The sequence below is a fragment of the Acipenser ruthenus genome, chromosome 22, assembly GCF_902713425.1.
Source record: "Acipenser ruthenus chromosome 22, fAciRut3.2 maternal haplotype, whole genome shotgun sequence".
NCBI lineage: Eukaryota > Metazoa > Chordata > Actinopteri > Acipenseriformes > Acipenseridae > Acipenser > Acipenser ruthenus.
The window spans coordinates 382,236-405,186 of record NC_081210.1 but is presented as its reverse complement, the minus strand read 5'-3'; the positions used below and the strand labels follow the sequence as shown (position 1 = coordinate 405,186).

Genomic DNA, 22,951 nt, shown 5'->3' with positions numbered 1-22,951 from the left:
TCTCAACACAGAGGGTATTGATTCTGAAGACAGAGTGTATTGATTCTGAAGACAGGGTTGGGAGTGTATTGATTCTGAAGACAGAGTGTATTGATTCTCAACACAGAGGGTATTGATTCTCAACACAGAGGGTATTGATTCTCAACACATAGGGTATTGATTCTGAACATAGAGTGTATTGATTCTCAACACAGAGGGTATTGATTCTGAACACAGAGTGTATTGATTCTGAACACAGAGTGTATTGATTCTGAACACAGAGTGTATTGATTCTGAACAAAGAGTGTATTGATTCTGAAGACAGAGGGTATTGATTCTGAAGACAGAGGGTATTGATTCTGAAGACAGAGTGTATTGATTCTCAACACAGAGGGTATTGATTCTGAACACAGAGTGTATTGATTCTGAAGACAGAGGGTATTGATTCTGAAGACAGAGTGTATTGATTCTGAACACAGAGGGTATTGATTCTGAACACAGAGTGTATTGATTCTGAACACAGAGTGTATTGATTCTGTAGACAGAGTGTATTGATTCTGAACACAGAGTGTATTGATTCTGAACACAGAGTGTATTGATTCTGAAGTCAGGGTTGGGAGTGTATTGATTCTGAAGACAGAGTGTATTGATTCTGAAGACAGAGTGTATTGATTCTGAAGACAGAGGGTATTGATTCTGAACACAGAGTGTATTGATTCTGAAGACAGAGTGTATTGATTCTGAAGACAGGGTTGGGAGTGTATTGAGGCCACAGAGAGAGTTTATAAGGTAACCAGGATGTGAAGACTGAGACGTACTCAATCGCATACCAAGTGAATCTGAAAAACAAGATGACAAAACCAGGCTGCTCGTCCACTTTGATTGGCCACCCGGGAGCTGAAGTGTAATGTGGAGTCAGTCTTTATTGATTGATGTTCATTGATCTTTACGTTTTAAAGTGCATTGAGTCTACTGGCAGCATGGCGGTCAATGGCACTTCCCTCTGTCCTGCGTATTTCTGCTCATTGTGGTTCCTTAGACGTCTCACACACACAATAAAGTATTGTTCCCTTTGATCTCCTTGTATCCAATCACATGTATACTTTGCACAATCCACACTTGCTGGCTGAGCCCTGACTGAAAAGAGGAATAGGAAATCTGAATGCAGTGTCTGCTTCAGCCAGACTTCTCTTAACTGTGCTTGCTCTGTATCGCTCCACAGCACACACAATGGTTCACTTTGAAGAGGTGCTCTCCCGCGTGAGGAGCTCGCTGTGCAGTGCCTCCCCCCGCGGGGTCCAGGGCTTGCTGTCACACCTGCTGGAGGCTGGTGTCCTGTCCCGGGATTACTACCTGTGCCTGCTCAAGGAGAAGGATGCAGAGGACCTGGCCAGGAGGATCTCTCTCCCAGTGTGGGAGAAATGGGACTGCTGCCACAGCACCATCCACTGTGCGCTGGACAAAGCACAGAGCTGCAAAACCAAGTCACAAGCAGCTCCGACCAGTAAGCTTTCTGACTTTATTCATGCGTGACTAAATAATAATGATAGTGATCACTGTTAGGATAGGTAATCCTTCTCCACGCAATCCTTATTCCACATGGACAATAGTGAAAACAGCGAGCTGTAGCAAAGCCCAGCGACAGCACAGGCAGGTCTGGCATATCACTGATTTCAAGTCCATTTTAAATAATTAAATAAAAGTTTGGAGTTAACTGGACCTTTTTCAGCTGTTTTAGAGAGGGGTTATTAGTTTTTTCTCATTTGTTTTAAACTGTTTTAATCAAAAACTATGTTAATAAACTCTCCTCAAAAAACATTCCTTATAACTTATGTGTTCAATGTGCACTGCCTTGGAGAACAGGTTCTGTATTAGCAGCAGGGTTAGGAAGTTGCCTGGAGTATTTTACTCTAGCTGTAAACTTTGTCTACTTGTCTTGGCGGGCTGTAAGGTTTAACTTGTCCATAGGTCACAACAGCAATGTGCTGTATTTCCTCCAACACTGGCATCCTTGCAGGTCTCTGCTTGAAGGGACACACAGGGTTACCTGTAACTAGCTATGCAAGTCCCCTTTTGCACAGTGAGTCAGTTTTGAATGGGCCAGACAATGAGCATTCAGCACAAACTGAAACACATTTTGAACACAAAAACAGAACAAAAGAAATGAACTGGTACTTTCTGCAGATTTTCTGGTTTTCTGTTTCCTGTTTGTTTGCCCTGGCGTTTAGTGCTCGGCTGCTTGTTTGGTGTGGTGCTGCGCTGCAGCGGCTGCACCACCTTTTGGTATGAATCGACATAATCACTTGGTCAGGCAGTTTTGCACTGAAACCAGATCTATTATCCGTGCCTCATTTTTTTTTGCTGGTGCCTTCTGTGAAACGCCCTGTCGTGATATCGAAAGTAACCAGTGCTGTTGTTGAGAGAAGCATATGCGATAATCCTGCCTGTGCGCTCAGAGCTCACATTTGGACAGTTCCCGGAGACGCACTTTACTTTGGCGCTGAACGGCGAAACCTGTGGATCAATGGCAGCGGCTATCGGAGGTAATAATAACCGTGTATAATTGTTTTATTTCAGTGATGCTCCGCCGTAATGTGAACAGTTTAGTTTAACATGACCAATGATTACTTTTCTTTCCTTGTTTGATCTGAGGCTGATGGTCTACATGCTGGGTTAAATATAATAATATCATATTAAAATAAAGTGAAAATGCGTTTTAATAAGTTGTTTTATGAATATATATATATATATATATATATATATATATATATATATATATATATATATATATATATATATATATATATAATATATTTGGTGCAGATATTAAACATGGTCATTGGGTACACTGGGCGAAACTCGGGGAATTCCTAGTGGCTGGTACCTTATTAATATCTGGAACAAAGCCAGCACAGAAAAGCGTTTTATAATGTTATTCTGTGCGCATGGCATTTCCTTCTTATTTCTTCCTTTTTTGAATGTAATGCTTTTTTTTCTAATGTGCGATATTTACTTTATCACAGCGTAGTAACGCTGACTAACATGTGCGCCATACAGTTGGTTTTCTGTACAGGAGCGGCTTAACTTTAGTTTATTGGTATTTGAATTTGTAATACTCTTTTTATTCGATTTGTATATATTTTTCTATCTTAAAATATGCTTAAGAACATGCGTTACTTTTAAGCATTGGGTAAGTGGCCTATACGCATAGTGTTACTCTCTTCATAAAGTGGCTTCTGAGCCAGACGATGTATAATCGATGCAGTCTAGCTCTCAGAGTGCAGCATAATGGTAAACAGTGGGCAGCAGTGTGGAGTAGCGGTCAGGGCTCTGGACTCTTGACCGGAGGGTCGTGGGTTCAATCCCAGGTGGGGGGGACACTGCTGCTGTACCCTTGAGCAAGGTACTTTACCTAGATTGCTCCAGTAAAAACCCAACTGTATAAATGGGTAATTGTATGTAAAAATAATGTGATATCTTGTAACAATTGTAAGTCACCCTGGATAAGGGCGTCTGCTAAGAAATAAATAATAAAAAAAGTGCGTTTTCCACTTCGCTCGTGTAAACACATGTTCTCAGGGAACGGGTCATTATTCTCATGGTTCGCTATACCGCAACGTTGATTGTGCAGCTCTCGAGGCGAAAGCGCGTCAGTTACTCAGCACCTGCCAGGGGTGCAAAAAAATATACACAGCCGGAGAAACATGTACAAAATGCACCTTGACAACAACGGAAATTATCGTGAAACCGCTGTTTTATTTTGTTTAGTTTTTGTATGTGATATATTTTAAATCCCGAACAAATGCACCCCGTATTAATATAAATACTTTCACTTTGAAATAAAAGCTGAGCTGCGCAGTGAAAGTGAAAGCAGAAAATCAGTTTGGGCAGCCCCTGCCGTGTTTATTCTACCTACCAACCGCCTCTACAGCAGTACAATCATCCCATACTTTTACTATGAGAAAATTTAATAAGCAGAATTTGATACAGCCATGGGTTGTCAAACTTTTTGGGCCGCGCCCCCATCCTCTTGTCTGTGGTACTTGACGCTTGCGTGATTTCGATTGAGTGGCTTTCTATATGTATATATATATAACAATACTCATACTTTAACGGGTTTTATTTTTAGAAACAGCAATAGCGGTTGGAAGCGACAGAAAGTTATACAGAGTATATTTAATAATAATAGAAACGTGTATCAATATAGATGCATCTTGGTTAATTGTGTTGCTATTGTAAACACAATAAATGGCACGCGATTGAGATGGTAAGTAAACGTGATAAACCACTTGCAGTGCAGACTGTTTTGTATTATTTATAAATACGAGTGTTTCCAAAGAGGCCGGATTTGAACCGAGGACCTCCTACTTATAAGCCCATTTCTTTAACCACTGGACCACTCAGCCTCCTAGTCTCGCATCATCTCTTCCACATTCTTTAAATCCATTGATGGAAATGCCCGGTCTGCTTTTGATGTTTCCAAGCAGATTGGCTTCATCGCTGCCATTCTCACACCCGCTTTGATATCTGACACATTGTTTCTCTTGAACCTGTTCTGTGTACCAGTCTGACACAGGGCGCGATCGCTACGAGTGCTGTATCTGTATAACCCTCTGATTGGTGGAAGTATTATTGGCGATCCAATCAATGTAGCCAATAAAGAAGGGTAAGGGTTTTTTTTAATTTTTAAATTTTTAATTACAGTGCACATCTACCATATAACGGGCAGACATTTTGTTTGGCTTTATTGGCTATTTTGATTGGATCTCCAATAATACTTCCACCAATCAGAGGGTTGGAAATCTATGGTTGGCTGTGTGGTCCAGTGGTTTAAAAAAGGGTTTGTAACCAGGAGGTCTCCGGTTCAAATCCCACCTCAGCCACTGACTCATTGTGTGACCCTGAGTAAGTCACTTCACCTCCTTGTGCTCCGTCTTTCAGATGAGACGTTGTTGTAAGTGACTCTGCAGCTGATGCGTAGTTCACACACCCTGGTCTCTGTAAGTTGCCTTGGATAAAGGCGTCTGCTAAATAAACAAATAATAATATACCAATGCATATTATTATATTGCAGTAAAAGCTAAGCAACGTAAATGATTGACAAACATGGCTAAGCATTGAAAATGGGTAGAGTGACGGTTATTCCAGTTGCCAGCCTGCTGTCTATCCAGAGGTAAGGGTTGAGGTGTGTTTGCTGGCAGCTGGTGACTCCTGATTCCTCCCAATCTGTAGACAGTGAAAGCGAGGCAGCGTGTGGGAATGTGATCATGCATGAAGCATCCTTACGTCCTGGGCTCAGGTGAGGAGCCTGCGCAGGCTCGGAGCTGGAGCCGTCCGCATTCCCCACGTTCTGGATCAACTTTATTCATCGTTTGGAGTTTCTGTTTTGCAAAGATTTGTTCCAGAGCTGCTATAGCAACAAAACAAAACAAAACAAAACAAAAACTGAAATGAAAATGATCTCATGATAGTTCCTTGTAGATCAAAAAAACTATTAAAACAAACAGGAGTGAGCATTGTACTGGAGAGACAGCTCTGTTGTGCAAACAGGAGTGAGCATTGTACTGGAGAGCCAGCTAGCTCAGTGTGTTAAAATCACTTCTTAAAAACAGATAGAAATAGCGCTTTGATCTTTGTGTTTTGCTGTTGTCACCCCACTTCCTCTTTCTAGATTCATACAGGGTCGTTCACGTTATTTTTTCCATTCCAGTCACACTTCAGCCTCTGTAAAGATGACTGATTTATCATTTCGAGTTTGATTAGGGTTTAGCCAGCACAGACTATCGATGGTGTAATACGTTTCCTTAAAAGTTAGTTTTATTTTATGTAACTATAGAGGAAGTTTACCAGATTAAGAGATAAGGAGAGAGAACGTAACAACAGAAGAAAGTTTACAAACGAGAGGAGGCCATTCAGCCCGTCTTGCTCATTTGGTTGTCAGTAGCTTATTGATCCCAGAATCTCATCAAGCAGCTTCTTGAAGGATCCCAGGGTGTCAGTTTCAACAATATTACTGGGGAGTTGGTTCCAGACCCTCACAATTCTCTGTGTAAAAAAGTGCCTCCTATTTTCTGTTCTGAATGCCCCTTTATCTAATCTCCATTTGTGACCCCTGGTCCTTGTTTCTTTTTTCATGTTGAAAAAGTCCCCTGGGTCGACATTGTCAATACCTTTTTGGAATTTTGAATGCTTGAATCAGATCACCGCATAGTCTTCTTTGTTCAAGACTGAATAGATTCAATTATTTTAGCCTGTCTGCATACGACATGCCTTTTAAACCCGGGATAATTCTAGTAGCATCTCCCATATGATATTTATAATGCACATTTTTATTTCCTACGTGCAGTACCTTACACTTTTCTCTATTAAATGTCATTTGCCATGTGTCTGTCCAGTTCTGAATGCTGTCTAGATCATTTTGAATGACCTTTGCTGCTGCAACAGTGTTTGCCACTCCTCCTATTTTGTGTCGTCTGCATATTTAACGAGTTTGCTTACTATACCAGAATCTAAATCATTAATGTAGATTAGGAATAGCAGAGGACTTAATACTGATCCCTGTGGTACACCACTGGTTACCTCGCTCCATTTTGAGGTTTCTCCTCTAATCAGTACTTTCTGTTTTCTACATGTTAACCACTCCCTAATCCATGTGCATGCATTTCCTTGAATCCCTACTGCGTTCAGTTTGAGGATTAATCTTTTATGCAGGACTTTGTCAAAAGCTTTCTGGAAATCTAAATAAACCATGTCGTATGCTTTGCAGTTATCCATTTTCAATGTTGCATCCTCAAAAAAATCAAGCAGGTTAGTTAGACACGATCTCCCTTTCCTAAAACCATGCTGACTGTCTCCCAGGATACTGTTACCATATAGGTAATTTTCTATTTTGGATCTTATTATAGTTTTCATAAGTTTACATATAATAGAAGTCAGGCTTATTGGTCTGTAGTTACCTGGTTCAGTTTTGTCTCCCTTTTTGTGGATCGGTATTACGTTTGCAATTCTCCAGTCTGTCAGTACACCCCCTGTGTCAAGAGACTGTTGCATGATCTTGGTTGGCGGTTTGTAAATAACTTCTTTCATGTCTTTGAGTACTATTGGGAGGATCTCATCTGGTCCAGGGGATTTGTTTATTTTAAGAGCTCCTAGTCCCTTTAACACTTCTGCCTCTGTTATGCTAAAGTTACTTTAAAACTGGATAGGAACAGGTCGACATGTGGGGCATGTTGTCTGTATCCTCCTTTGTAAAAACCTGTGAAAAGTAATCATTTAATATATTTGCTATTTTTTTTTCTTCATCTATGATTTTGCCATTTGTGTCTCTTAGACATTTAACCTCCTCTTTGAATGTTCTCTTGCTGTTATAATATTGGGGAAAAAAAACATTTTGGAATTGGTTTTAGCCCCCTTAGCAATGTTCATTTCTATCTCTCTCTTGGCCTTACTAACTTCCTTTTTGACTTGCGTTTGCAGTTCCAAGTACTCTTTCTGTGTACTTTGTTTTTGGTCCCTTTTAAACGCTCTGTAAAGTGCCTTTTTTCGCTGAATATTTTTTTTAATTGATCTATTAAACCATTTTGTTTTAGATTTAGATTTGTCTACTTTTGGGATGTAATTGTTTTGCGCCTCTAGTACTACATTTAAAAAAAAAAAAAACAGCCATCCTTCTTCTGTGGATGTTTTCTCTATTTTACTCCAATCTACTTCTGTTAGTCTCTGTTTCATACCTTCATAGTTTGCTTTTCTAAAATTGTAAACCTTAGCTTTAGTCATTACTTTTTGGGTTTTAAAAATCACTTCAAATCTAAATCATTCTGCCTAATCTCATCTTGCTTTGTTCCAAATGTCCAAAAGAAATCCACCAGCTGAGAAATCTGATGCCCGTGATATTGATGAAGGGTCATGAAGGGATACACCCCATAATATACAAGAGCCAGACAGTGCTCTCCCACGGCTCTCCACAGAGCTCAGCTGTTCGGTTATTCATCTATAATGGAACGATAAATAAATCCAGGCGAGAAGATGACATAATGAACCCTAACCCGCACTTTCACAGATCTGCTATAAAACACGGGATGAAGAATAATCTGTGTTTCGTAAAGGATTTTAAAAACTGTATTGGGAAGATATCAATAATAAGAACAGGCAGGGTCTGATTGTGGTGTTGCTCAACACTTGTTTCTGTTTGTGTAAGCTTGAATAGAGACACTGGTGTGCCCAGACAAGCTTTCAGTTAGCGGGTTTTCTCAGCCTGCTCCGAGGATAAGTGCTGTTGCTTCTGATTGCTAATACAATACCTTGTTTGTACTTTCACAACATGTCATTCATGTTCTGAATTAGTTTGTTTGCAAACTGTTTGAAATGCGGTTTGTCACTTTTCAGCTGGACAGATTCTAGAAGGGTGCTTCAGGACTACTCTCAGAATCACACTTGACCTTGACTTGAAAACTTGGACCTGTTGGACCAAATAATTTGACTAAAACTTGGACCTTGTGTTAATAAAACATCACAGGTCTGCTGAGCTTTGTCTCCACTGCAAAGGTTAAACATTAACAATGACATTAAAGCTTTCTTTGGTGCCAATCCATGCCAGATGGTTAGTCATTCTGTAAGGTGAGCTGGTATTCCCCTCCTTGACAACCTTAACACACAACACCCCTCTGGATTCGGCACGCTCTGGTTATACGCACAGGCGTGTGGGATTTCTTTTTGGAATGCTGTTTACAGTACAGTATGAAAAAGATTCAGAAAGCAAATCAATTATCGCTGTAGCAGAAAGAGGAAATCTGGACAGCGGTAAATGCCAGTATCAGCACTGGAGATCTAATTATAAACAAACCTCAATAACAAAGTAAAGAACGTGGTAGGAACCACCTGGTGTAGGTTGCAGCAGGGCAGCCAGGACGACACTGTGAAGATACAAATCCACAGCTGTGTGCTGTACGTCTAGAGTAGAGATCATAGTTTATAGACGCGTGTATAGTGTTAAGTGCACTTTGAGACACATACTTACATACCCTGTCCAGATAGTTCACAAATTACTAGTGTGTGTTTTAATCAATAATACAATGACTCCCACCCTGTCACAGTAACAGCAGGCAGGCCTGCGTTGTAGCAGGAAACCTATCCACAGAACCATCTGTCTTCTAGCTGTCCAGTCCCAGATCAGGACCGTGTGCTTGCATGGCTGTCGACCACAAAGCTGGGTTTTGAAACCCTAAGCCCAGTGCACACTCTTTAGCTCGCTGCCTTGTCTACAAGGTCTGCTTATTTGAATAGGTGCCAGGAGGCTTTATCTGGGCTTCTCAGCAAAACCAACTCCCTGCATCCGGAGGCGGAGGAAATGAAGCAAGAAAACGTTTGGAAGAAGTTTAGGGACTGGACAGGAGGGAGCAGAATGGTGCGAAGGGCTCGAGAGTGAGTCAGTGAGAATGTGCTGCTCCACCAGGCCCCCTGTAGGGCTGTCCTGTATACTAACCCACTGTGGACTTCCCCTGTGTTTCAGACCCCCGAGCCCAGGATGCAGGCATGGACCCCTCAGTCCTGGGAGAGCACAGCTTCCTGAGCCTGCTGCACAGCGACACACTGCTGGGGGACATTCCACTCGGCTTCCCTGAGGGACCCTTTCCCTGCGGTCAGTGCTTATTATTATTATTATTATTATTATTATTATTATTATTATTGGGACAAAGCAGCTGTATCATGGATGGGAATAAGACTCCCATTGCATAGCAGTTTCATCCATTCCTCCCATTGCATAGCGTTTAAGGCACACACCTGGGCTTGTTACCTGTACACCCAGGCTAATAAAGGTTGTATTAATAGCTGGAGTGGGTGTAACTGCTATGCAATAGGAGTCTTATTTCCATACCTGATCTACACAACATAATTCGAGCGTTCACCACTAGGAGTCACTGCTGTGTACATGCGAGAGTCTCAGACTGCGACTGTGTAACACGAGCGCCCTCAGAAATCTTTTAGGTGGCGCGCACAACAGAAGCACACGAACGACTGCGCATCACCATGCTGGGAAGTGAGGCACGGGCACAGCAGCATCTGTTTCCTTTCTGAAAATGCATAAACAGAGCGCGCTGCCATCGAGACCGAACAGCAAGTGACAGCCAAAGAGTCCACAACAACAACAGCAATAAAAGATAAACCTATAAACGCTCGTGTCAAGATAAATGCTCTTTATTCTACACCTTGGTGTATTTTTATTTGTCATGATTAATTGTATCCATTTACAATAGCTTGAAAAAGTAGCACATATTACCATTTCCTTCCCTTGTGTGTGTTTTTTTTTCTTTTTTTTTTGTTTTAATGGTTTTGTTTTGCTACTAAACTTTCTTTTGTTTTTGGGAAGTCTGTTAGCGAGTTGCTGTTCTGGTATTTGATGAATTTTCCTGTTTTCTCCTCCAGTTATGCTTTTAGTAAATTTACATCACTCAGCGTATTTTTCTTCTTGTGGCAGCATTTTCCTGATTTTCAGCGAACACGTCTCTGTTTCCATGAGTAACATTTTGAAATCTGTTCGTCCTTTTCTGCCTGTTTGTGCCCTGAAGTCAGTTAAGATGCCCACGCGACCTGTACGTAATAAACTGTAATCTTACAGCTGTAATTAGACTAAGACTAATAGAATCTAGAGCAGGGCTTCCCAGCCCTGGTCCTGGGGACCCCCTGTGTCTGCTGGTTTTCATATCAACTGAGCTCTCAATGACTTATCTAGACCCTTCATTGAACCCATCATTTGCTTAATCGGACCTTTTGAATTGTGTTCATCTCTAAACAGTTGCAGGTTTCAAGTTAGCTATAACATTGTATAAGTACTAACATTCTACCGCCAGCGTATTTGCCCAAAACAGACGGTTCGGTGCGTTTTCTGATTGTTTTCCCTCTACATTCTGGATCATCAGAAGAGAGATTTATCTGCTCCTGTTTGCTCATTACTACCACTAAATAAACAGCACGATTCTATCAGCTTAAAAGTCTGCTCTGCTTCAAACGGTCGCACAAGATACATGCGCCTATGAAGAGGTATGCATCGTGCGTAACGTGAGTAAGGCTGCGGACGCTAATGCTGTGTTACAAGGGTCGGACAAACTCGAGGACAAAATCTAACAGGCCATTATTATATTTGAAAAGCAAAATCTTACGCCATTACACAAAAATAAGAGAAAGTTAAACATGGTTCTTCTGCGTATACATGCCTATTTCTGTAATATAAAGGGCAATTTTAGGAGGATTTATGTGTGTTAAATACAAATTGTCCAGCATACCTTGATGGAGCATAGTCATGCACAGATACACGGCTTGTGTTTGCTCTACACACAGCCTGTGTGCTATTCTCAGAATGACTGGACATTCCCTCCTGTGTTGCCTTTCAGATGCGGAAGGTAACCAGCTCTCTCTGGATTCTCCCAACATTTTCGACTACCTGCTGTCAGACCTGATGGTGCCCAACGAGAGAATCCTCTCTCCGACCCCTTTTGAGTACAACGAAAACATCGGTGAGCATGGCGATTGTTCTTCAGAGCTTTGTCAAGGAGCTCAACAAATGACGTTGTAAAAAACAGCCCCATTGATATAACCCATAATAAACATTTCAACGAGGAGAGATTTTACGAGGTATTCATTTGAAATTTTTTTTTTTTTAACAGAAAAAATATTGAAGTTTTTAGAGGAAGACCAGCAAGAGAATTTGGGTAAAGTGGTTTTATATTTTAATGTTTGATAAAAACTGACAGAGGAGAGAGGGGGGAGTGTGTGTAAAATAAGTTAACGCACTGTGATAAACGGGGCTCAGACGGCAGATTACAACAGTATCCACGCAGCTCTAACAGTGCTGTCCGTGGTTGTGCAATCAGAGCAGCTCCGTGATGTGCTGCTGATGCTGATGCTGATGCTGATGCTGCTGACAGTCTGCCAGGGAGTGGTCAGAATCCGACTAGTTTGCTTGCTGGTGCTCAGGAGGCAGGGCTTGCCTGTGCCTGCCAATCCGCTTGCTCTCCTGGTCCTGAGGTCCAATCAGCTCCGGGTGAGGGAGGCAGCGCTCCTGAAATAGTGGGATAATTCTCGTGACACAGGAATTACTGTAAAAAATAAAAAAGCTGTAGGGTTAAAAAGATACAGGCATTAAAGACTTTTTGCAGACCAGCTCAAGTGAGTAAATATGTGAGACCTCCAGGAGGGTGCTATTCCCACGTTTGGTTTTGTCTAACTGTTTCTTTTTTTTTTTTCCCTACTCCTGTGTGCAATTTGCACTGTCAGTGTTGCACAATCAGTGAGAAAGCACTCGGAAATCCAGCTGTGCTGTTTCTAACTTTTGTTTTTGTTCCATTATCTTATTCGTTTGGTTTTAATAGGGGAAGAAATGGAGATGACACTTTCAGACCTGGAAACCACGTGCCAGGACCCCGCGAGAAACACCCAATATCCCAAGAGAGGTGAGCGCTGTGCTGTGTGCTGCAGTGAGGCTACCCAGGGTGCATAATTCCATTCTTAATGTATACTAGAAATGTTTTCCATTGTGTAATCAACAGACCTGAACCCAGCCGATGCCAACTCTGTGGATACAAGGAAACCGAAGCACCAGAAAAGAGGTACCTCATCATTGTTGAGCACGTTGCACTGTAGGAAAGCAGTCGCTGTAACACAGAGCGGCTGCAGTGCAGATCCCTGTCCGCTTCAGGCTCACAGCGTCGGGCAAGGCCTGGAAATGTAAACCATAGAACAGTTCAGTTCATCACCTCTGATTAAACCTCAGCTTGCTTTCCGAAGACCTTCAGTTGTGCTGTCCTTTCCTTTCTCTATTAACAGTGTCCTAAAGATGCTACAGAAAGCTTGTGTCATCGGGATACGGCTGCATTGGAGCACAGCTCCAGGTCTCTTTGGAAATCTCAGAAACGATGAATGCAAGAGTCTGTGTGTTCTTACTGCATGTCTAAAGCACAGCGACACATACCCAAATTCAACAAGGCTTACAGTTTAGCAGCAAATGTAATTTAGCCTGCAGGGCACTTTCAAATTGCTTTAAAAATGACATTGAGTTGTAGTTTCATTTTTTTAAATGTCACGCCCCTCCAGATCCCCGAGCAAACCGAGCGCTTGAGAAAAAGAAGCGAGGCTGGAGGAAGAGCTGCCGACCCGACCAGAGAAAAGCACAGAGAGGTATCCCAGCAAGCAGATGGGGGGTCCACCTTCACCTTCCCATTTTGAAGGGAGTAGGCTGGGGGGTCCATGTGTTTGATCACTACAGTCCACTTCTCCAGTCGTTACGTACTTTGCACAGATATGATTGGAAGTGTTGAAGGCACCAGCCCTTTGTCTGATCGCTCTTTACGTCGACTGTACACTGTGGTAAACCCGCTGTTTAACACACAGAACAGGGATATTGTTGAGTTCAAGAAACAGTGCAATCTGTTTGCGTAAGATGAGATTTCGTTTTTTTGTCTCCGCAGCGAGTTCTCCCGCACACCCTGTCCACGGGTTTGTCACTTTCACACTTCCCATCTCCAGCCTCGCTGCTGCTGGAAACACTACACTCATTGCTGGTAGGTTATACATCTTCTGTTTAATCATCTATCTATCTACCTAGCTACCTATCATTGGTAATTGGGATATCATTGGTAATTGGGATATTGGGATATTACAAGAGCCAATCAAATCACGTAGAAGTCACCAAAAGGCTTCTACAGTCACAGCATTTTAAAAGTCATAGCACAGTAACTGCAGACATGTTTCACCCTGTTTAAAGCTCATCGGTGCAGCGTAACTGTACTTTGGTTATTGAAAAGTTCAGGAGAGTAAGTAAATACAAGTAGCTTTCAAGTTAAGGTGGGAGAAAGCAGTAAATGTAGAATTATGGGTAATCGGGATATGCAAATGTTAGAATTACAAGAGCCAATCAAATCGTGTATATATCTCTGCTAATTGTACCTGGTTTAGAGTGAATGCTGTCGTCTTGAACAGAGCCTTTTAAAAAAGCACTCTGCTGCCTCCGGGTTCTTGAAGACTTTAAAGACGGAAGCAGCCCTTACTGTACGGTGCGCTGGACTCACACGGAGTATCTTATTAACTCTGTCTCTGCGTGTCCCAGGAGGCTCTTTGGCCCCTACCCCTGCACCCACAGCCTTCCAGGTCATTCAGAACTTCACCGTCCCTCAGCAGGTCTTCGGTATCCCTGTCGCCAACGCTGTGCACCCTGGGGGCCCGACGTTTGTGATTGGTGAGTGTTCCACAATGACAATGTCCTGTCCTACTGAAACACTTCCTGCTGTTTTGGGATTATTCCGTGTCTTGGACACTTCAAACCTAAGAGATGGAGGGTTAACACACAGTCCAGTAACCTTAAAGTGTGAATGTATTACATGGGGTGGTGATAGTGTTGCATTAACAGAAAAACCTGATCAAAGACTAACTATTACCTTTGGATTAGTAAAGCCAGTATATTCTCTCCACAACTGTATCCTTCTCTTTTTTCTTTGCTGTTTCTGAAGTTTCAGTCCCAGTTTGTTTGTTTTCTCATCCTCTAGTATTTCCAGTCTGTAGCAGATCAGTGTGAACCTCACCTCTCTCTCTTGCTGTGTCTACAGTGCCTGCTGCTCCAGTGTCCTCTCCCGGGGCTGCAGGAACTCCCAGCTCACCCGGTAAGAATGAAAGAACACCAGGCACCGTTCGCCATGGGAATGAACCAAGGAAAGCAAAGCAATTCCCCTGTAGCATGTGTTTTCAGCTGTCACACCTGAGACCCCAACAACAGGATAGCTGAGCACCCAAGTGAAACACTACGGAATACCATTAGGAGTTTAAACCAGTGTAATGTTTCATGTGCGTTTCAGGGTTTGAACGTACATTTTTATTATCTCTGTTGCTCTCGTCCCCAGTCGCAGGTACTGTCGTCGATGCTGCTGTCGCCAGGCACCCTGACAGCCCCTCCTCTCCCGCTAGCCCCTCTGCTGTGTCTGTGAACAGATCCCTTTCTCCAGCCTCTCTCCCCAGCACCCAGCCCATCACTACCGGTACAGAGACACATGGGTTTCATATGATTACGTGATTTTGTGATTTTCTGAATGATTCCAGTATGAGCTCTCGATGGAGTGTGGTATACTTACACACCAGTGGCGTTGGAGGAATCAGCAGCTCTGATCTAGAGCCTCCTGGTTCTTTGAGTTTATCTCAGCTTCTGAGCCAGACGATGTATAATCGATGCAGTCTAGCTCTCAGAGTGCAGCATAATGGTAAACAGTGGGCAGCAGTGTGGAGTAGTAGTTAGTGCTCTGGACTTTTGACCGGAGGGTCGTGGGTTCAATCCCAGGTGGGGGACACTGCTACTGTACCCTTGAGCAAGGTACTTTACCTAGATTGCTCCAGTAAAAACCCAACTGTATAAATGGGTAATTGTATGTAAAAATAATGTGATATCTTGTAACAATTGTAAGTCGCCTGGATAAGGGCGTCTGCTAAGAAATAAATAAATAAATAAATAATAATAATAATAATAATAATAATAATAATAATAATAATAATAATAAACACCAGTAAACAAAGTCTTATCAACTCTAAAGTGTCTCTCCTGGTTTCAGATGCAGTGACGTCCCCCTGCAAAGGATCGCAGTCTCCACTGCGGTCCCTGAAGACCCCTGAGAAACCCAGTAAGTTTGGGTTTTCAGAGCATTCTCTTCTGTGGGCAGCAGTGTGGAGTAGTGGTTAGGGCTATGGACTCTTGACCGGAGGGTCATGGGTTCAATCCCCGGTGAGGACACTGCTGCTGTACCCTTGAGCATGGTACTTTACCTAGATTGCTCCAGTAAAAACCCAACTGTATAAATGGGTAATTGTATGTAAAAATAATATGATATCTTGTAACAATTGTAAGTTGCCCTGGATAAGGGTGTCAGCTAAGAAATAAATAATAATAATAATAATAATTAAACGATTCAAGGGATTCTTTCTAATGATAGCACATGCCTCTCGCCTGCTTTGCAGAGTCTGTTGAAGAGTTTAAAGAGTCCATAAGAAGTTACCTGCTCGACACCTGCCAATTCGTGGGCACGGAGGACGAAGTGTCCCTGGAGTCTCTTCACATTGACGTGCCTTTGATCCACAGGCAGGTCAAGATCAAAACGGGGAAGAACGCCAACAAGTGTCTGGAGAAGGAGCTGATCATCTGCGACGCAGCGGAGAGGAGGAGAGCCGAAATCCCCCGGAGCCAGATATTCCATCTCAACGGGGAGGGGTCGAAAGACTCCAAAGTGATGGCTTTGCTGGGAAAGGCCGGGCTGGGTAAAAGCACGCTCGTCCAGAAGCTTTGCCAGGACTGGTCCAGGGGGGACTTCCAGCAGTTTGAGTTGGTTTTCTGGTTCGCGTGCAAGAGGCTGAATCTGTCTGGGAAGCGCTTTGGGTTGAGGAACCTGCTCTTCAGTCTCTTTGCGGTGCCGCCCCCGGAGAACACCGATGAGGTCTTCAGATACCTCCTTCGCAACCCCGAGAAGGTCCTGATCATATTCGATGGCTTTGATGACTTCCAGGATTGCGAAGGCCTCCTTCATTGCCCTGCCACCAGCTCCTCCAAGGAGATCTACAGCATCAAGGACCTCTTTTCGGGTCTCTTTCAGAAGAAACTGCTCATCGGAAGCACGGTACTGGTCACTGCCAGACCCAAAGAAATGTTCAACCAGTTCTTGGGAAAGGTGGACAAGATAGTTGAGCTCAGTGGCTTCACCCCCGAAGACATTGAGCTGTACATGAGCAGGTACTTCAAGGGCACTTCATACTGCGACGGCGCGTGGAGGAAGGTCCAGAACAACGGGTTTCTTTTTAGTTTGTGCTCTACCCCGCTGATATGCAGGTTAGTGTGCTTCCTCCTCGAACACTTTGACATGAGCAAAGACTTGCCGTCCACGCTCACGGGACTCTACTGCCACGTGTTCTACCAGAAGATGCACGTGAATGCGTACGCAGCGGGTCCTTTGAACAGGCAGCAGAAGCAGAACGTCCCTGATCTGGGCGCCCTAGCCTGGGAAGGGGTTCAGGACCACAAGTGCCTCCTGAACCCAAGAGACTTGTCATCCGAGGAGCTGAAGGAGTTCGGTCTGAGCAGCGGGATCCTGAGCCCTCACCCAGCGAGCGAGGGCAGAGAGGAGGGCGGCTTCGGCCTTGGGTTCGCTCATTTGATCACACAGAATTTCCTGGGGGCTCTGCACCTGATCTTGGCCAAAAACATCAGTGGCAAAAGCCTGATGAAGCAGGTCCTCCTGGAGAAGAAAAAGAAGAAGCCTGAGGAAGACTGGCTGGACGTGCTGCGCAGGTTCCTGGTGGGGCTGCTGTTTCAACCCGCAGAGTGTTCATATCTGGACTGCTTGTCTGCCGAGGCTGTAGTGTCCAAGAAAGACGCGCTTACTGAATACTTGAAGAAGATCAAACCCAGCGATCTGAACCCTAGCAGGCTGCTTGAGCTGTGCCACTGTGTCTACGAGACGGGCAACATGGGCCTCGTGAAGCACATGGTCTCCAAGCTCCCCTCAGAGCTCTCCTTTAGGGGCACGCCTCTCTCCCCACCTGACGTGTTTGTACTGCAGCACCTCCTGAACAAAACCAGAAGAGCCTTCACCCTGGACCTGCACGAGACAGGCATCGACCTCCATGGAATCAAACAGCTGGTGGGGCAGAAGAGCGTAACGTCGTTCAGGTGAGTGGCATTGACGTTCTTCATTTTATATTACGTGAGTTTCAAGAAAAAAAAAACAACTATTCAGTAATCCAGTTCCAGTTGGCTGCATTTTTGGAGCGTAGTCCGGGTAATTGCACATTGATAAGTATTGGAAAAAGATTGTGTTGCTGTTTGGAAACATCCATAAATCCGTAAATACACAGTCTATAAATACAAGTGTCATTACATTTATACTGAATTCTGATTAAACCAAGAAAGACCTTATAAATATATGTGAAGTGATCGTCTGTGTGGTTCTGCAGAGCACTAGTGGAAGTACAGTTTGTTTAGCTCTGATGTAGCATGCCTCGTGCTTCACTGTCTCGTTTCTTCACTATATTACAGGGCTTCTATATCGGATACAATAAGCCTTTGGGAGCACCTGCACCAGACTGGGGAGCAAGGTCTTTTAAAGGACTCCATCTCCAAGTTCACTATCAACCCTTTCAAAGCCTCGCGGATCAGTGATGTTGAGCACCTCTGTCTGCTTGTGCAGATCTACCGGGAGAGGAAGCTTCCTTCATGGTAAATACGCTTCACTTCACAGGCTGAGCTGTCCATCGCTTCAACTTGAAGAGCCAAGCCCGGATCACAGCAACGTGGCTTTGCAATTGAACAGTGTGCACTGTGCCGAAGAGTCCTCTGCTGTATTTAACCATCGTCTGGAAAGTAATCCTTCAAAGACTCTACTTAGAGTCAATGTCATTGAGAGTCAGCGTCACATGTCTGATTTTAGTCAAGCTTGTCTAGCTTGGTTCCATTAAAACAAGTCCACACATGTTTTGCATTTCTTACAGCAGCTTGATTAAACTGCGTAGGAGGCGGCTATTTCAGCAATTAGAAAGTAAAACTAGGTTTTACTCTGAAACCGAATAGGTGTCACAAGCTGCTGCTTAACCTTAATTACAGTTTTCCAACTATAAATGAAGTTTGTAAGTACAGGAAGCATCGTTTTTCTTTCTTGCAGTGACACAGAAACTGGGCCTGGCGATGAGATCTTTGAGATCCCAGCCGTGAAGGAACTCCGGAAGCTGGAATTTGCGTAAGCATCGCTTTGGGGAAGGTCAGGGCTGTCCAGCACACTGTGCCTCATGGAGCTTCACAACACGGCTCTTCTGAAGTATCCTCTTTAAGGGTTTTCACCCTTTCACTCTTGAGTTATTTTTGTGGAGCTGAACTATAGGAACTCGGTTATTGAGTATTCATGTGAACAGACTGCACTGTATGCTGTGTTTTTTGGACGAGTGTCAAATCCCTTGTTTTTCTGTCCCATAGACTCGGTCCTGTTTACGGATCTGTGGGGTTTTTAAAGCTGGTGGAGGTCCTTCCTGCGTTTGAGCGGCTGCAGCACCTGGAGTAAGTGACCGTTCTTTCTTGCATGGCAATTGCATCCTTGGTTTGGTGGGATGGAGTGAAGCGTAGATGTGTGGGTTAATCATACTGTATGTGAGCATAACCTTGAAAACTGAAACGGTACACACCTTGACCACGCCCCTCTCGTTCCGCAGCCTTGAAGCACTGACCGATAACAAAATCGGGGACAGGGGAGTGGAGCGGCTGACGGGGGCTTTCCCTGCTTTATCATCGCTGGAGACGCTCAAGTGAGTGAAAGATTATCACACACAGCAAGGCGTTTATCAGGTTTAATCGCGTAACGTGTAACATGCAAGCAGTAACTGTGTCAGGACTAAAAGCTAGTCATCTGTCATATTATTGTGTTCTTTTTGAGTATCCCTTTTGTTATGTTCTTTTTTCACAGCCTGTCCCAGAACTACATTGGAGATCGAGGAGCCGAGAGACTGGCACAGTGTCTTCCTTCCCTCGTGTCACTGAAGCATCTCAGGTACCTTTGAAACGCGGCTCGTTGTCCTGTGCAATAATCGGAGCTGGACAGGAATTATTATCTGCTGATTCTCATTGTGACCTTGGACTATTAATTAATTTATTTGTGTCACATTTAGGGAAGTTAATGTGGGAGCCAGTAGAAACACATGAAAAAACTCTGTTGTGCTTTGTATTGTGTCAACATCAAGTTCTCACGGGTGGTGTTGATAGCATGGACACAGCAGACTGGCTGACTCGCTTTCTCCCCCTTGCAGCTTGTACAGTAATCTGATTGGGGATTGTGGAGCAGAGAACATGGCCAAGGCACTCCCAGAGATGAAGTCTCTTACCGAACTCGAGTGAGTATCCCTCCGGATCCTCTTCAGAGCCGGTGCAGAGGACAGGACTGGAGGCTGGAGCTCTCTAACGCAGTCTGCCTTGTGTCTCCGCAGCGTGAAATATAACAAGATCACGGACGTGGGGGCGCAGAAGCTGACCGAGAGTCTCAAGAGCTGTCTGTGGATAAAGAGCTTGGCGTGAGTACAGGGGCTGCAGCACAGTCCCGTGGCTGTGTTTAATTCACATTGATGTGAGGAGCTGCAGCACAGTCCAGTGGCTGTGTTTAATTCACATTGATGTGAGGGGCTGCAGCACAGTCCCGTGGCTGTGTTTAATTCACATTGATGTGAGGGGCTGCAGCACAGTCCAGTGGCTGTGTTTAATTCACATTGATGTGAGGGGCTGCAGCACAGTCCCGTGGCTGTGTTTAATTCACATTGATGTGAGGGGCTGCAGCACAGTCCAGTGGCTGTGTTTAATTCACATTGATGTGAGGAGCTGCAGCACAGTCCAGTGGCTGTGTTTAATTCACATTGATGTGAGGGGCTGCAGCACAGTCCAGTGGCTGTGTTTAATTCACATTGATGTGAGGGGCTGCAGCACAGTCCTGTGGCTGTGTTTAATTCACATTGATGTGAGGAGCTGCAGCACAGTCCAGTGGCTGTGTTTAATTCACATTGATGTGAGGAGCTGCAGCACAGTCCAGTGGCTGTGTTTAATTCACATTGATGTGAGGGGCTGCAGCACAGTCCAGTGGCTGTGTTTAATTCACATTGATGTGAGGGGCTGCAGCACAGTCCAGTGGCTGTGTTTAATTCACATTGATGTGAGGGGCTGCAGCACAGTCCAGTGGCTGTGTTTAATTCACATTGATGTGAAGGGCTGCAGCACAGTCCAGTGGCTGTGTTTAATTCACATTGATGTGAGGGGCTGCAGCACAGTCCAGTGGCTGTGTTTAATTCACATTGATGTGAGGGGCTGCATCGTTTTTTTGTGAATCGTTTGTGAATAGTTTTCATGTTTTTGTTTCTCTAGAATGTGGAATCAGTCCATCCCACATGGAGTTTTGGAGCACATGAAACAACAGGATTCTAGAATCAACCTGCTTTAGATCCTTCAGAAGCTGCCGTGGCCAATGGGATCGTTCCCTTGTGAAGGGGGGCGGGCTGTCTGTCTCTGGGCAAGCATCACTGAACACTACCTCTGCAGTCCCAGTGGGAGCCTGCTGGCAGCTGCTGTACAGAGATGATCAGATGACTGTAGTGAGTAGCTAACACACTGGCAAGCCGTCTGGACCGCCTTCCTGTCACTGTCACGCCTTGTACCAGGGTTTCAGTTCTCTGTTCATAATGTGAAGTGCTGCTGGTGAAAGACACACAGCGTTTCCAGTGCACGTCAGTTTTACCCTGGTTATACTATGCATTTACCATCGCTTACCCCGGTTTGCCATGTTCATTAGCATGCTTCACCATACCTCCCTTTTCTTTACAGTGCTTTCACTGTGCTTTATTACACTTTGCTGTGCTTTTACCATGGGGAAACTTTTATAAGGGTAATGTTGTTAAAATCTCCCTCAGAGTGTGCGAGTGTAGCACTGAGGCGCTAAGGCACAAGTTCATTTGCATCAGCTCTGGCTGTGACACTAACAAAGTAAATGGTGCTTTGGCTTTACATGATTACAAACTCTAGCAGGGCTCATGTATGTTCATATCCTCAACGCTGCTTGCTTGGAAGATGTTTACAAGGGGAGCCTATTGTTGCATATGCACCAGTTGCAATGTTACTTGATTCACGACTGTGTCCGGGTTTCAGACAAACGCCCCCAGAGAGTTTCCTGTTAACACACCACAGGGGTCTTCCCTTCCAAACGGTTCACCAGGAGCCCACACGCTGCTCTCAGCTGCGTTTTACTACTGACGAAATTTACAAACAACTCCAACGCTAAACTGACTCCAGATCATTCCAGGCATTATTACTGATCACCCTACCAGAGCAAAATAAAGAAATACAAATGTAAACTGTAGAGATGGATATTCAATCTGTGACTGTGGTGTGTGTGTGTCTGTGTGTACCAGCTTTATAAGAGATGGATATTCAATCTGTGACTGTGTGTGTGTGTGTCTCTGTGTGTGTCTGTGTGTGTGTGTGTGTGTACCAGCTTTATAAGAGATGGATATTCAATCTGTGACTGTGTGTGTGTGTCTGTGTGTGTGTGTACCAGCTTTATAAGAGATGGATATTCAATCTGTGTGTGTTTGTACCAGCTTTTTAAGAGATGGATATTCAGTCTGTGTGTGTGTGTGTGTGTGTACCAGCTTTATAAGAGATGGATATTCAATCTGTGACTGTGTGTGTGTGTGTGTGTGTGTGTGTACCAGCTTTATAAGAGATGGATATTCAATCTGTGACAGTGTGTGTGTGTGTGTGTGTACTAGCTTTATAAGAGATGGATATTCAATCTGTGACTGTGTGTGTGTGTGTGTGTGTGTACTAGCTTTATAAGAGATGGATATTCAATCTGTGACTGTGTGTGTGTGTGTGTCTGTGTGTACTAGCATTATAAGAGATGGATATTCAATCTGTGACAGTGTGTGTGTGTGTGTGTGTGTACTAGCTTTATAAGAGATGGATATTCAATCTGTGACAGTGTGTGTGTGTGTGTGTGTGTGTACCAGCTTTATAAGAGATGGATATTCAATCTGTGACTGTGTGTGTGTGTACCAGCTTTATAAGAGATGGATATTCAGTCTGTGACTGTGTGTGTGTGTGTGTCTGTGTGTACCAGCTTTATAAGAGATGGATATTCAATCTGTGACTGTGTGTGTGTGTACTAGTTTTATAAGAGATGGATATTCAATCTGTGACTGTGTGTGTGTGTGTGTACCAGCTTTATAAGAGATGGATATTCAGTCTGTGACTGTGTGTGTGTGTGTGTGTACCAGCTTTATAAGAGATGGATATTCAATCTGTGACAGTGTGTGTGTGTGTGTGTGTACTAGCTTTATAAGAGATGGATATTCAATCTGTGACTGTGTGTGTGTGTGTGTGTGTGTGTACCAGCTTTATAAGAGATGGATATTCAATTTGTGACTGTGTGTC

At 43.8% G+C, this 22,951-nt stretch overlaps 1 protein-coding gene across 2 annotated transcripts; it reads left to right on the top strand.

Annotated features, from left to right (window-relative positions):
- Window positions 1–1,194: 1,194 nt before the first annotated feature.
- Window positions 1,195–22,813, top strand: ciita (class II, major histocompatibility complex, transactivator). 2 transcript variants are annotated; one of them, XM_034926939.2, is made up of 21 exons: window positions 1,195–1,483; window positions 9,488–9,616; window positions 11,367–11,489; window positions 11,640–11,684; window positions 12,345–12,425; window positions 12,522–12,581; window positions 13,066–13,149; window positions 13,440–13,532; window positions 14,078–14,206; window positions 14,574–14,627; window positions 14,865–14,999; window positions 15,564–15,632; window positions 15,967–17,668; window positions 18,035–18,214; window positions 18,657–18,731; window positions 18,965–19,045; window positions 19,198–19,290; window positions 19,449–19,532; window positions 19,789–19,872; window positions 19,966–20,049; window positions 20,888–22,813. In XM_034926939.2, the coding sequence occupies exons 1-21, from the start codon at window positions 1,210–1,212 to the stop codon at window positions 20,961–20,963; spliced, it is 3,735 nt and encodes a 1,244-aa protein (XP_034782830.2). In that variant the 5' UTR covers window positions 1,195–1,209; the 3' UTR covers window positions 20,964–22,813. The 2 variants fall into 2 exon arrangements, with proteins under 2 accessions (XP_034782830.2, XP_034782832.2); XM_034926941.2 differs by lacking the exon at window positions 1,195–1,483 and adding an exon at window positions 2,296–2,522.
- Window positions 22,814–22,951: the final 138 nt, after the last annotated feature.